We start from the raw sequence: 15173 nt of genomic DNA on the forward strand, positions 1-15173 counted from the left end.
TGGTCTACAAGAGCTAGTTCCAGGACAGCCTCCAAAGCCACAGAGAAACCTTGTCTCAAAAAAAAACCAAAAAGAATCTTTTAAAAACAAATACACTGTGAACTAGAAATAAACTGAAGGGAGTTTAAAGGAGCAATTTAAAGATCTAAGGTTGAAATTGGATAAATTATAAACATATTTTAACAAATGAAGATGCAATTAATAGAAAAATCCCTTTTACAATTGGAAAGGGAACATCTGGGTGCCTGAATACAAAATCAATGTGAAATATACAAGATATGTCTGAACCATTAAATAACAGCCCGAATGGCAATGGAGAGATGTAATTTTGAAAGACAAAGGTCAATATTGTAAAGATGTCATATAAATGTATGAAACTGATACCATGGAATTTTCCTATTTGGAACTTGAAATATCGTTCCACTATGCAGAACAATAAACTATAAGACAATGAAGTATCGTTCTGATACAAAATAAACCATGGTTATATAATTACCTATACCTTGCCATTTCAAAGAAAGGTTAAGGGAACATATAGAATCAATGGGCAAAGAATCAATGGGCAAACAATGTGTTATTTAACAAGCAATGATGTAAAAATCAGTTTGATTTAAAAATTAGCATAAATATCTGCCACACACAAAAACATAACTACAAGTTGGTTAGAGATAATGTTTGTAATAAAATATGAAATAGTTTGAATCATAGGGCATATTTATCCGCCAGTGTCTGCAATCAGTCTTTTAAGTGTATAAAACTCAACAGCTAAAGATGAAGTTTTGAAAGGACTTCTGCAGTTTTAAACTCCCACACAGTCAAGAGTTAATGACATTAAGAACAAATTATGATCAGTGAAGGCGCTTCAACTCAGGAAGTTCAATAGGAAGAGTTCTAAACCTGGGGCTGGGGGCAGCCAATGATGAGTAAATACACAAAATAAGAGAGTCTCTGCCTCACTAATAAGAGAAAAAATATGATTTTCCTAGAATTAACCAATATAAACCCTTAAGGAATGAGGCCCAAATAAGATAAGCATTTTAAACTTTATAAAGCCAACCTAAATGTGAGGCAGTGTTAACATTAAAATGATTTTCCTTTTCTGTGACTGTAGGAGTTTACATCATATATAAATGCACTTGTTGTGTGCTATTATTGAGGAAAGCAAGCACTCAATATTTTCTAGTAAGTGCTAGAAGGCAGAAGTGGCCAACTTGTAGGTCACAATCCCTCTGGGGTTGAAACAACCTTTTCACAGGGGTCGCATATTTGATACCCTGTATATCAGATATTTACACTGTGATTCAAAATAGTAACAAAATCAGTTATGATGTAACAACAAAAATAATTTTGTGGTTGGGGTTACCCCAACATGAGGAACTTTATTAAAGGGCCACAGTATTAGGAAGGTTGAGAACTACTATAATAAGGGATGATATGTAATAGGATAATCTGTGTCTGAAAGATTGGAAAAATAGAAGTTGACACCCACATTACACAACCTAATATCCTAAAATACTCATTTTTTAAAATTATCAAATGAACTTTAATTATAAGTCTGGTCAGCTCTTTTTCTTTTCACTGCCTATCTTGTTTCTATCAAAATAAGTGCTGTCCAAAGCCCTGAATATGGCTACTAAAAATAAATTAAATTGCTATAATATGAGGTCTAGAAAGTAAAGTACAAAATCTCAAACAGACACATTTGGCTGCATCACTGTGATAAAATATCAAGGCAGTGTGATTATCCTTTCCACGACTACTGGGCTGCACCTGGAGCTGAAAGCTGTGGCATGAGCTTACAGAGAATTCACACAAACAGGTGAAAGTGCTAACGGTGTACATCTCTCACGGGTGATTTGTTTCTACCTCTCAATAGTCCCTACCTTCTGTTTGTCATCAGTTACTATGCAACAAGCCTACCTCTGAAAACACTACATAAAGAAGCCTCTACCCTCACACCGTAGCAATGTATCAAGAAATGCTAGTATTCTTTACTCAGAACAGCAGAAACTTTTGAAGTGCTGGGAATCCGAACCAGTTTAATTGATGTTTATTTAATTTCTAACCAAAGAGCAAGGAACTGAACACAAAATGACAAAAGAGGCAAAGACTGTCATAACTGAATTGGTGGAAAAACTCAGTGAGCACCTACGTTTCAAAAAGCCAAGACCTTTCGGTTACTGAACTACTGAACATGACCAACTTTCTGCTGCATGAATTTAGTCACCAGGTATTTAGGAAGGGACAGCATTGATTTAGCAGATGCTAGCAGAAGGGTGTTTCAGACTTTAAGTGGGAGGATTGAAGCAAGAGCCTTAGAAGGCAAAACAAAATTGTTCTCTATATAGACCTGATAATAAAGGCTATACAGGGGACATTGCATGTCAAGCATTTTTTCCATATAGTAATGTTAGTAAAACACCCACTTGCTATTCAGTAGTGTCTGGGAAACTTGCATATGCAATAGCACCCTGAGGATTGGAATTCAGAAATCAAATATCTAATTGTGCTAAGTAATATGGTCTCACTAGGAAAATAATCATGAAGGCAAGAGTGACAAGCCGGAGTGTGCAGCCTGTCTGACTCCTGGTACAACAGTGACTGCCGGGGCTGCATCATCACAGATCAGACTCCTCTGCTCTTACTTCAGCTGAAGTTCCAGGATCATCCTTGTGTATGGTCTCATCAAGCTTACCTATTCAACACATGTGTGTGGACATTTTATGCACCAAGCTCTATGAACCTGCCGAAAATAGGTAACAAAGCAGCCAAAGTCCCTCATAGAACTCTTCTCTTGGGAAAGTTAAGCAAGAAAAACTAGTAAGGGGATAGTGTATTGGACTGACATAGCCCTGAGGTGGAAGAGGGCTGGAAACTACCTTGGGAAGAAGGAACTCTTTAAAAGAGAAGCCGTCTAGGTTTCCTCTGATACATCTTTGAGGAAAGTGCTAAGAGTTTCGAAGACCTACTATGCAAATAACCACAGAAAACCACCACAGAAAAACTATCCCAGGAAGTAGTAGCAGCCTCACAGACTCTTAGTAGGACCACGTAAAGTGGGTCTGATGCACACAGAAAAGAGTGGTATTGCTAAAGGAAGACTAAGAAAATATCAGGGTCAAAGAGCCAGAAGGATGAGATCCTGCAGAGACTGGACAGAGTGACCCTTGGACTTTGAGATTTAAAATGAACAAAGGTGTGTGGGGAGCTTGAGCAGCAGATTGGCTTCCTCAGATGGGCTCTTCAACAGAGTCATCAGGTTGCTCTGTTGACATGGGAAGCTCTAGTAATAGAGAAAATTAATGTAATGTAATGGAGGTGGGATGAGGTCTCTGATATCTGGTAATACTGGTATAATATTGGTAGAATGTTATATCAGATGGAGGGTAGATGGATGGATGAATGGAGAGATAGACATGGATGGATTCATGAATGGATGAGGAGAGAGAGAGTGAACTGACAAAATCACTCATTGAACAATATACAAAGTGAGAAAGAGGAGAAATAAGAATGAGACCAAATCTTTGTCATGAACTAGTACAGAACCAAAGCTTCCGCTGAGATAGGGAAGACCACAGGAAACTTATCCCATATGAAGTGTACATTGGATGTACCTATGAAGATGCCAAACTTCCAGTTAGATGCTCTGACCTATAGTTGAGGTTGCCGAGCAAATGAGTGCAAATAGACAAGACACGTTTCAGGTCAGAGGTCTGGGGCATTCCAGACTACGAGAGCAGAGGAGACAGCACAGGACAGAGCAAGGAGTGGTGATGAGGTGGGAAAATGGCAGAGTAGTCATTTTAGAAACCAGACTGGGTAGCCATGGAGTGCAGTGCTGCTGCCTGCTTAGGACTGGGACATGGCCAGTGGATTCAGATACACGGAGGTCAGTGAAGATCTTGAAAAGACAGGTTTTGGGGTGTGATAACAGTGACAACAGGCCAGGAGAGAGGGCTCGGGGGTTAAGATTACTGGTTGCTATTCCAGAGGACCCAGGTTCAGTTCCCAGCAGCCACATGGCAGCTCACAACTGTCTGTAACTCCATTTCCAGGGGATCTGACACCTTCACACCAACGCACATAACATAAAAGTTAAATAAAATTTTTTAAAACAAAAAGAAAGAGAAACCCTGTCTCGAAAAACCAAAAAAAAAAAAAAAAAAAAAAAAAGAAACCCTGCCTCAGTGAAAAAGGAAACTAGCTAAAGAAAGAAAGGAGAGAGATTGGAGGACATGTGGCTCAAATTAGGCTTACACTGTAAGGAGAGAGCAACCATGCTGGCAACTCGAATGTCACTGGAAGTGTGAGTCTAAGAGCTATTGACTGACAACTTGACATATCCAATCAACTTGCTCCACAGAGAAGGTCTAATATGCTGATAATTGGCTGCTCAGGTCTCACAGCCCACAAAAATTTAAAACGGTGTAGAGTAAGTCGGTGAAGGTACTTTTGACATAGAGAAGGAAGGCTTCTCTGTGTCAATGACACTAGTTGAAATGATGTAAAGAAAAAAATTAGCCATTGTGAGGTCTAGGGGAAACTTTGTCCAGGGAGAGGACAGTGGTGACAGGCCTTCTTGTAAGTTTTGGAAGAATAGTTCAGAGATCTAAAATATAGAGAGGACAGAGGGTAAAGTTCTAGAAATGAAGAGAGCCGGTTGAGTGGACCATTTCAGACTATTCATTTTATTCTAATCCTAACAGGAGCATAATGGGAGTCTATTGGAGTTGTCTGGTTCAGATTCCACTGGAAAACAGTAGATGAGAGTTGACAAGACACTGCCATCCCAACAAGAGATGGAAGATGCCTGAAATCAAGAGTCGGGCTACATTAGTGGATGGAAGAGTTGCTGAGTCAAGAAAACTGTGATTCTGAAGAGGGGTGAGCTGATGGATTCACAAAATGTTTTGGAAGTAGAAGTGATTGATACAATTTGTTGACAGATGGAAAAGAGTGAGCAGAGAGGGGCAGTGAGAGGTGTCAAGAGGAAATAAAGGGTGGTCATGTGGCTTCTGCAGGGAAAAAACTGGGCAAGGAAAACAGACAGGTGATGATGTTGTCTGCTGACTGGACAACGTCTAAGACAGCGAAATCAGAGTGGCATCACAGAAAGGAATAATGATAGCCTTGTCTGGTAGATACTTTGGTTAGAATTATGAGCTGAAATGCTGGCTGCATTGCTAAGGAAAATGAGACACCTGTTCCCGCAATTCTGAGTCCACATCCATAAAACTGTCTTGCTGAAAATGCTGCAAAGTGAATTAACTCTCCCCTGACATTCCTGCAGCTTCTATCCCCAAACGAATCGTTGAGAAGGTATGTTTAGCAGTTATCCAGAGCCAAGTTTTGAGCATTTTCTTTCACACTTTCCATGTCATTTGCTATTTTATCTACATTTATTGTTTATGGTGTGCACATGAGCACATGAAAACAAGCATACAGTCCACAGTGCACATGTGGAGGTCACAGGAGAACTTCAGGAGGCAGTTCCTCCTCCGACCACATTAGACTGGCCACAAGTATCTTTACCCACTGGCTTTTTATTTTTAAATTGAGTTCCTAGATAAAATCTGGGAGGTATCCTCCTATTTTTGTTGTTGTTTTGTTTTTTGTTCGGTTAGTTTGTTTGTCGTGGCAGATTTTTCTCTGTGTAATGGCTGGCCATAGCTGTCCTGGAACTCACTCTGTAGACCTGGCTGGCCTTGAACTCACAGAGATCCACCGGCTGCTGGGATTAAAGGCGTGTGCCACCCTGCCCAGTTTCCTCCTATTTTGACCCTAACAAGTTTTATTTCATTTACTCTCCGATGGTGACCATGTCCCCCTCAACCTATAACATGTGACCATCAGAAAAGTATATCCTACTCTGAAACAGCAGCATTTTGTGGACATAGACCACAATCACCACATCAGAATCAAGGACCTTCTCTAAACGCATGTGGCCAGGTGCATGCACAGAGCCTGAAAGTTGTGGGTTCGTAACGTGATTTCTTGAGGAGGTACACTGGAGTGTGTGACAAAGGTAACAAGCTTGGTTGAGTGAGCATTTTTTTTTTCATGCTTCCTTCACTTAGACTTGGTCATTAAGAGTTTAAAATAACAGATGGTTCTAGAAAACACTATCCCAGGACATCAGTATTCATTACCCTTCCAGCCCCACCTACTCAGACTCGTGAGTTACTAGAAAGCTGTTTAAAAGTTGAACAACTTCCTCAGACAGTCACTTAAAGGACTTTGAGGAACAGGGGTCGGTCAGCATGTGAAAGGCTAGGAGGCCCAGACTGCAGAGCAATGGCTTCCTGTCCCACTGGGTCACAGAAGCAGGACCTCCATGCCCCTCCCCGAGTTCCCGCCCCTCCTTCGTCTCAGACCGTCCCAGGCTGGGAACCCAGGGTCCACACATGGGAACTCCGTACCTGGTGGGTAATACCGAAGCAAGAGGCTCTTGAGCTTCATTTTCTTCCTCTCCCACGCTGATGGGCTTCGTAGCCATGGAAACGGGCAAACAGCAGTGGGCCACTGCAGCGCATGCGCAAGTGATTCTGTTTGGGCTTTGGAGAGCCCAGCCGCGGCCGGTCGGGAGCGGTCAAGGGGAGCAAGCTGTATTCCCGCTTGGTGGCGCTAGTTCATCCCATTGGAAAGAGTTGATCCTTTAACTGATTAACTGAATCGATTCGTTTATTTTAGCTCCTTTTAGAGTGAAAGAAAAAGAATTGCTATTGTGGAAAAGAAAATGTTCATACAGTTTCCAATAAAGAGAAGACAAACTATTCCATTTTAAGAAACGATTGGATTGGTGTTCTATTACCTGCCAAAGCCGCTAAACCGACACTTTCTCTTTCCTACCTCTGAACACCACTGCATAGCGGGGTCCAAGCCCCTCAATACATACTTCTTCAGACCCAAACTATAACACATCTTTGGAGTAGAAGCCCTGCCTCCCTAGGGGGCAGCAGGAGGGCAGCAGGCCTTGTGTTGATCTTTGTATGAAAACAGTTTCTCAGAAGTGTACATGCATACTTACTTCCATTTAGTGTCCAAAGCCCTAGGAGTTCCTTCAAGGACCTCTTATACACAGAGGGATATGAGGGTCCTAATTGAAACCCAGAACTGTTGTCAAATACCCAAGCCATTTTCCTACCAGATAATAGAGCTGTGTACAAACAGAAAGGAGCAAATAGAGCGTTGAGTAGACTCAAGCTCTCTCTTGGCTTTGGCTTCACTTGTAGTTAAAGCTGACTCATCACTTACTCATTGCCGGAAACCATGCACCATCCTCTCAGCCTGGGTATGGATTCTTTCACCTCCAGTGAGTGTATTATGTGCAATTCACCCAAAAAAGTGCACATACTGCCCAGGGATGGTCCCCATCAGGGTGTGGCTTAGCATAACTATGTCACAGAGCCACATTACTGCCCTTCGTGAATGGATCCCTCGTGGTTTTGCACAATTCCTCACTAGATGATCAGTTGACATTCACAGGGCCTTAGTCACGATGTAGTATTTGATTCCCTGCAGTGGACTGACAATCTCTTCCACTCCCCCCAAATTTCATTAAGTTCAAATTCTCACCCAAATGGAATGTCATAGGAAACAGTTGAGACAACTACTTGGAACCTTAGGATAAGGCTCTTACTAAGAGCTCACAGAGAGTTCTATAATCTCCTTTCTGTGTGAAGATACAGTGGGCTGTTAACAGTTTAAAACCCAGAAGAGAGGCTCACCAGAACTGACTAGAGTGTCACCTTGAGTTCAGACTTCCTGTCTCCTGAATCATGAGACATTGGTTTCTATAGTTCATGGACCATCTGATCAATAAGATTTTGATGCAGCAGCTTGAACTAAGAGGATCCTTTGAGGACTAGCCTTGAGCAGTCAGAAGCTATACATGTAGGAGCCTTCATGTCACTCCCCTAAACCAACCCAGCTAGCTAGTCAAGTGAAGCTACTGGGGCCTTCAGGTCTCACAATGTGATCCAGGAATGAAAGCAACAAAATTACCTGGGAATCCTTCAGAAATGTTTGTTCTGGGCTCATTTCCTATCTCCCTAGACTGGCTGAAACAGAAAAAAAATCAGCAAGGAGATCCTACAATCTGAGGTGAAAAAAAATTACAGATAGCAGTTTGAGATCCACAGCACTGGTTTAATAAGTTTCCCTGATGCGGCTAAAACTGAGTGATTCTATTTGGACCCTGTCTCCCATGAGCAGATCCTTTGTGAGCTATAGTCATAGCAAGTTTCTTTGATTGTCAGTGTATTAATTAGTTGATTTTCTGTTGTTGTAACCAAAGCAACTTATAGAAGGGAGAGTTTATTTGGCTTATAATTCTGGAAGGAATCCATCACAATCATGGTGAGGAAGTGTGGCAGTAGACAGGCATGGAGGCTGGAGCAGCAAGCTGGGAGCTCACACTTTAAATTACAAGCATAAAGAGAGAGAGAGAGAGAGAGAGAGAGAGAGAGAGAGAGAGAGAGAGAGAGAGAGAGAGAGAGAGAGAGATTGAACATTAAACTACAGGATTCTTTACACTGTCAAATTCCACCCCATTGCCACACTTCCTCCAAAGCTTCAACAAGCAATACCACCAACTGGGAACCAAGTATTCAAATGCCATAGACAATAGAGTGCATCTTCTTCAAACTACCACATACAGAGACCTTGTCTTCATATTTTCAAATATGAATGAGACCCCAAAACATATATGGTAAAACTTGGAATTCTTTTTTATCATTTTTGATTTTATTATTTTAATTTTAAATAGCTTGTTTCACATGTCAATCCCAGTTCCCTCTCCCTCCCCTCCTCCCTCACCTCCTCACCATCCCCCCCCAGCCTCCCACCCCATCGCCACTTCCTTCCACATAGGGGATATCTAGAGTCAGTCATTTCACTCAGGGCAGAGTCCAGGCACTCCCCTAAGAGTCCAGGCTGAGAAAGCATCCCTCTTTGTGTTATGGGCACACGAAGTCCATTTGTATGCCAGGGATAAATAAATACTGATCTACTGCCCAGGGCCCCATAGGTTGCCCAGGCCTCCTCACTGACTCTCACACTCTGGGAGTCTATAACCATCCTGAAGCCTTCATCCAGGGACTGATGGAAGCAGAGGCAAACACCCACAGTTAAACACTGAACTGAACCCATGGAACCCAGTGACAGAGAGAGAGGAGCGATGAGCAAATTGGCAAAGAATGGGCTGGCAAAACCAGCAGAGACAGCTGATCCGAACAGCGGAGAGCTCTTGGACCCCAGACCGACAGCTGGGAGGCCAGCATGGGACTGATCCAGACCCCCAGAGTGTGAGAGTCAATGAAAACTTGTAATTGTTTACATAACTTTGCTCCAGATTTCCCAGTAATTGACAAAGGCTGGTGGACATGGCTTCGAGAGTGATAGTCACCAGGAAGGGAAAAGTAGAGGGAAAAGTAACCCCTAAAACTGATAGAAGCACAGAAAGGCAAGGGGACAGAGGGGAAGGTCAGGCTATGGAGCAAGGGTCTAGATTCAGTATTGAGAATGGACAGAGTGGAGTATGAGTGCGATGTCTATCTACAGTTGGGCTTCGTGGAATCCATTTGGACCCTCCTTGAGAAAGTTACAGCATCAACAAGAGGTCGGCAGCATTGGGCCTTGTTTGAGAGCAGTAGGTAAAAGAGCCTGGGTCTCCTATTGGAGAGGAAAACAATCTGTAGACACCATAAGTCAGGCAGGGGAGGTGAGCTACACATGGAAACTAGAGGTGGCCTTGCTACACGGGGACTCAGTGTGAAGGGCCTGCTTTGTACTGGTGTACATGACGTTTCATTGCATTTACCTCTTCCCATATGGCTTACACTCCCACAAAAGGACTCAAAAGCATCTGATCTTACCTAGAACTTGAACCCTGACAATGAGAATCCCCTGAGTCATTCAGTAGATATGCATGAAAGAGCTGGTAAAGCTGGATGTGGGACTGTTACTGGTACTACTTCTGAACAACATTGCAAAGGGATCAGTGTTCAGGGAGATTTGAAATGAGTCATACTTCAGCAGCGTATGCTCTGGACATGAATAGAAGGAGCCAGAACCTTCCATTCTCTCTTGTGAATCTCAGCCATGAGGTGAGCAGCTTAGCTCCACCATACACTCTCTACTGTGATGTACTATCTCAACACAGTCCCACAGCAACAGAACCAATCCTTCCAAGACTGAAGCTTCCAAAAACATGATCCCAAATAGCCTCCTCTTCTAAAATTTGCACTGTCCATAAATATGCAAATATACAAAAGAGTTAAAATGGAGTTGTCACCATAATAGGACAACAATGCCTCTACTAGACACTACTAGCTGAAAAGAATTAAAAGTCCAGTGTCAGGAATGGGTTACCTCTTTCACAGTTGTTGGCCACTGAAGTCCCATAAACCCTTGAGCATTACAGGCTATTGCCAATGTTATTGGTTACCCTCCAGAACTTGATGGTAATCCTCTATTCCTGAAGACAACATGTACTGGAGACACAGAATATGGAGATATCAAGCTGTTTCTGTCCTAGAACTCATCCCTACTAGCCAGATTTCATGGTTCAGAAAGATGCCATGCACACTACTCTACAAGAAAAGTGGTAGCTGTTTCCAGGCCACTTGCCTATGCTTGATGTCTGCTACTGCAGCTTCCATCCAGGCAGGAGCCAAAGCACCACAGCATCCTAGTCCATTTATCAAACCACAGGACCAGGAAGAGGAGAGCTATCAGAGCATTGGACTTGCGTGCACCCACTGGAAGTGAACCCTGGTCCCGTACCCACCAGGAGAGGAAGAGGCTCCTTCTGCACCCACTAGAAGGAGGAATCGGAAGGAGACAATATGAAAACACATTCAGCAACAGAAAAACAAATATGTCGCCGTCAGAGTCTAAAGACTCTACGCCAGCAAGACTCAAACATTCCAAGACAAATAAAGGAGAAGAGAATGATCTTAAAACAACTTCATGAAAATGATAGAGGCCCTCAAAGATCATATGGGAAAATCCCTTAAAGAGTTAGAATAAAAAATAAATCAAAAAATTCAAAAAATGCAAGAAATGGAGGAAAAGACAAAGCAAAAATTGCAAGAAACAATTCAAACAGTGCAAGGGCTGAAATCTGAAATAGAAAAAAATAAAAAAACAGTCTGAAGGGATGCTGGAAATACAAAAGCTGGACAAACAGTCAGGCACTACAGATGCAAGCATAACCAACAGAATACAAGAGATGGAAGAGAGAATCTCAGGTGTTGAAGACACACTAGGAGAAATTGATTCATCAATTGATCAAAGAAAATCTTAAGTCCAGCAAATCCCTAAAACAAAATATCCAGGAAATATGGGACACAGTGAAAAGACCAAACGTAAGAATAATAGGTATAGAAGAAAGTGAATAAATCCACCTCAAAGGGGCAGAAAACATATTCAACAAAATCATAGAATAAAACTTTCCCAACCTAAAGGAAAGCATGCCAATGAAGATGCAAGAAGCTTACAGAACACCAAATAGAGTGGACCACAAAAAAGTTCCCTCAGCCCATTATAATCAAGACCCCAAACATACAGAATAAAGAAAGATATTAAGAGCAGCTAAGGAAAAAGGCCAAGTAACATATAAAGGCAAACCTATAAGAATTACACCTGACTTCTCCATGGAAACTCTGAAAGCCAGAAGGTCCTGAATAGATATTCTACCAACACTAAGAGACCATTGATGCCAGCCCAGACTACTATACCCAGCAAAGCTTTCAATCAATATATATGGAGAAAACAAGATATTTCATGACAAAACCAGATTTAAACAATATGTATCACTAACCCAGGCCTACAGAAATTTCAGGAAGGAAAACACCAACCCAAGGAAGTTAACTGCAACCAGAAAACCATAGGCAATAGATATTCCAACTTTACCAACAGCCAAAAGAAAAAAGGGGTGGAAATCCACATGCATTTCTACCAACAACAACCATTCCGAAATAAATAAGAACGAGCAATCAATGGTTATTAATATCCCTCAATATTAATGGTCTTAACTCACCCATAAAAACACACATGCTAACGGAATGGATTCAAAGACAAAAAAAACATCCTTCTGCTGCATACAAGAAACACTCCTCAGCTTCAAAGACAGACGTTACCTCAGAGTTAAAGGTTGGGAAAAGATTTTCCAATCAAATGGACCCAAGAAACAAGAGGGGGTAGCAATCCTAATATCTAACAAATTAGACTTTAAACTAAAATCAATCAAAATAGATGAAGGAGGTCATTTCATATTCATCACAGAAGAAATCAATCAAGATAAAGTCTTAATTATGAACATCTTGGCCCCAAATACAAAGGCATCCACGTTCATAAAAGAAACAGTACTAAAACTCAAATCACATATAAAATCTCACACACTTATAGTGGGAGACTTCAACACCCAACTCTCACCACTTGACAGGACTACCAAACAGAAACTTAACAAAGGAACTAATAGAAGTTATGACCCAATTGGATCTAACATACATCTGTGGAACATTCCATCCAAACACAAAAGAATATACCTTCTTCTCAGTGCCACATGGAATCTTCTCAAAAATCAACCATATACTTGGCAACATAGAAAACCTCAACAAATACAAAAAATGCAATAATTGCATGTATCTTATCAGACCACAATGCTGTAAAGTTAGAATTCAATAACAACACAAGCTGCAGAAACCCTAAAAACTCATGGAAATTGAATAATGCACATTTGCACCATTCTTGGGTCAAAGAAGAAACGGAAAAATACATTAAATTGTTCCTAGAATTCAATGAGAATGAAGGAACAACATACCCAAACATATGGGACACTTTGATAGCAGAGCTAAAAGGAAAATTCATAGCACTAAGTGCCCACATGAAGAAACTGGAGAATAGTCACACTAGAGAATTGACAGCACAACTGAAAACTTTAGAAAAAAAAAGGAAGCAAACTCACCCCAGAGGAGTAGACACCAGGAAATAATCAAACTGAGGGCTAAAATCAATAAAATAGAAACTAGGTAATAATACAAAGAATCAATGTAAAAAAGAGTAGGTTCTTTGAGAAAAATCAACAAATAGACAAACCTTTATCCAAACTTAACAAATGGCAAAGTTTGAACATGCAAATGAACAAAATCAGAAATGAAAAGGGGGACATAACAACGGACAATGTGGAAATTCCAGATAATCATCAGGTCATATTTTGAAAACCTATACTCCACAAAATTGGAAAATTTAAAGGAAATGGACAATTTTATGATATCATTTACCAAAATTAAACCAAGAGCAGATAAACAATTTAAATAGACCTGTAACCCCTATGGAAATAGAAGCAGTAATCAAAAGTCTCCCAACCAAAAAAAGCCCAGGTCCAGATGGCCTCAGTGTAGAATTCTACCAGAAATTCAAAGAAGAGCTTATACCGATTCTCCTCAAAGTGTTCCACACAATAGAAGCAGAAGGATCTTTGCAAACCTCTTTTTATAAGGCTTCAATAACATTGATACCAAAGCCTCACGAAGACACAACTAAGAAAGAGAACTTCAGACCAATATCCCTCATGAATATTGATGCAAAAATACTCAATAAAATACTGGCAAATCAGATCACATCAGAAAAATCATCCACCATGATCAAGTAGGTTTCATCCCAGGGATGCAGGGATGGTCCAACATATGAAAATCCATCAATGTAATCCACCATATAAACAAGCTGAGAAACAAAAATCACATGATCATCTCACTAGATGCTGAAAAACCTTTGTCAAAATACAACACCCCTTCATAATAAAGGTCTTGGAGAGATCTGGGATAACAGGAACATACCTAAACATAATAAAAGCTATATACAACAAACCAACAGCCAACATCAAGCAAAATGGAGAGAAACTCAACACGATTCCTCTAAAATCAGGAACAAGACAAGACTGTCCCCTGTTTCCATACCTCTTCAATATTGTACTTGAAGTTCTACCTACAACAAAAGGAGATCAAGAGGATACAAATTGGAAAGGAAGAAGTCAAACTTTCACTATTTGCAGATGATATGATAGTTTACATAAGTGACCCAAAAAACTCTACCATGGAACTCCTACAGCTGTTAAATACCTTCAGCAAAGTAGCAGGATACAAGATCAACTAAAATATCAGGAGCCCTACTATATACAGACAATAAAAGGGCTGAGAAGGAAATCAGAGAAACATCACTATTTACTCTTGCCACGAACAACATAAAATACCTTGGATTAACACTAACCAAACAAGTGAAAGACCTGTGTCACAAGAACTTTGAGTCTTTAAAGAAAGAAATTAAAGAAGATACCAGAAAATGGAAAGATCTCCCATGCTCTTGGATAGGTAGGATCAATATAGTAAAAATGGCAATCTTGCCAAAAGCAATCTACAAACTCAATGCAATCCCCATCAAAATCCCAGCACATTACTTCACAGACCTTGAAAGAAAAATTCTCAACTTTATATGAAAAAACAAAAGACCCAGGATAACCAAAACAACCCTGTTCAACAAAGCAACGTCCAGAGGCATCACCATCCCTGACTTCAAGCTCTATTATAGAGCTGTAGTCCTGAAAATAGCTTGATGTTGGCACAAAAATAGGCAGGAAGACCAATAGAATCTAATTGAACACCTCGATATTAACCCATACATGTACGAATACCTAATGTTTGACAAGGAAGCTAACCTTATACAATGGAAAAAAGAAAGCATCTTCAACAAATGGTGCTGGCATAACTGGGTACTGGTATGCAGAAGACTGCAGATAGATCTATGTCTATCACCATGCACAAAACTTAAGCCCAAATGGATCAAAGACCTCAAAAAAAATCCAGCCATACTGAACATTTTAGAAGAAAAAGTGGGAGGTATCCTTGAATGAATTGGTACAGGAGACTGCTTCATGAACATAACACCAGTAGCACAGACTCTGAGATTGACAATTAACAAATTGGACCTCCTGAAACTGAGAAGCTTCTGTAAGGTAAAGGACACAGTCAACAAGACAAAAAGGCACCCCACAGATTGGGAAAAATATTCACTAACCCCACATCTGACAGAGAGCTGATCTCCAAAATTTACAAAGAACTCAAGAAGCAAGTCTCCAAAACACCAAAGGATCCAATTAAAAAGTGGTCTACAGA

At 40.7% G+C, this 15173-nt stretch overlaps 1 protein-coding gene and 1 long non-coding RNA gene across 3 annotated transcripts in view; one reads left to right on the plus strand and one right to left on the minus strand.

Moving 5' to 3' along the window:
- Nucleotides 1-6582, minus strand: part of Daw1 (dynein assembly factor with WD repeats 1) — a 38274-nt gene extending 31692 nt beyond the window's left edge. The window contains exon 1 of one of the 2 annotated variants that reach the window (XM_013122361.3): nucleotides 6420-6564. In XM_013122361.3, the coding sequence (XP_012977815.1) occupies nucleotides 6420-6459 (40 nt within the window). In that variant the 5' untranslated portion in view covers nucleotides 6460-6564. Of the gene's footprint in view, nucleotides 1-6419 lie in introns of both variants that reach the window. The other variant, XM_040753190.1, reaches the window with a different exon arrangement.
- The window catches only part of LOC121142772, a 30801-nt gene continuing 20340 nt past the window's right edge, over nucleotides 4713-15173 (plus strand). Inside the window, exon 1 of the long non-coding RNA XR_005879867.1 lies at nucleotides 4713-4884. This is a non-coding gene — a long non-coding RNA (uncharacterized LOC121142772). The remainder of the gene's footprint in view (nucleotides 4885-15173) is intronic.

Source organism: Mesocricetus auratus, unplaced genomic scaffold (assembly GCF_017639785.1).
Source record: "Mesocricetus auratus isolate SY011 unplaced genomic scaffold, BCM_Maur_2.0 Super-Scaffold_100010, whole genome shotgun sequence".
Lineage (NCBI taxonomy): Eukaryota > Metazoa > Chordata > Mammalia > Rodentia > Cricetidae > Mesocricetus > Mesocricetus auratus.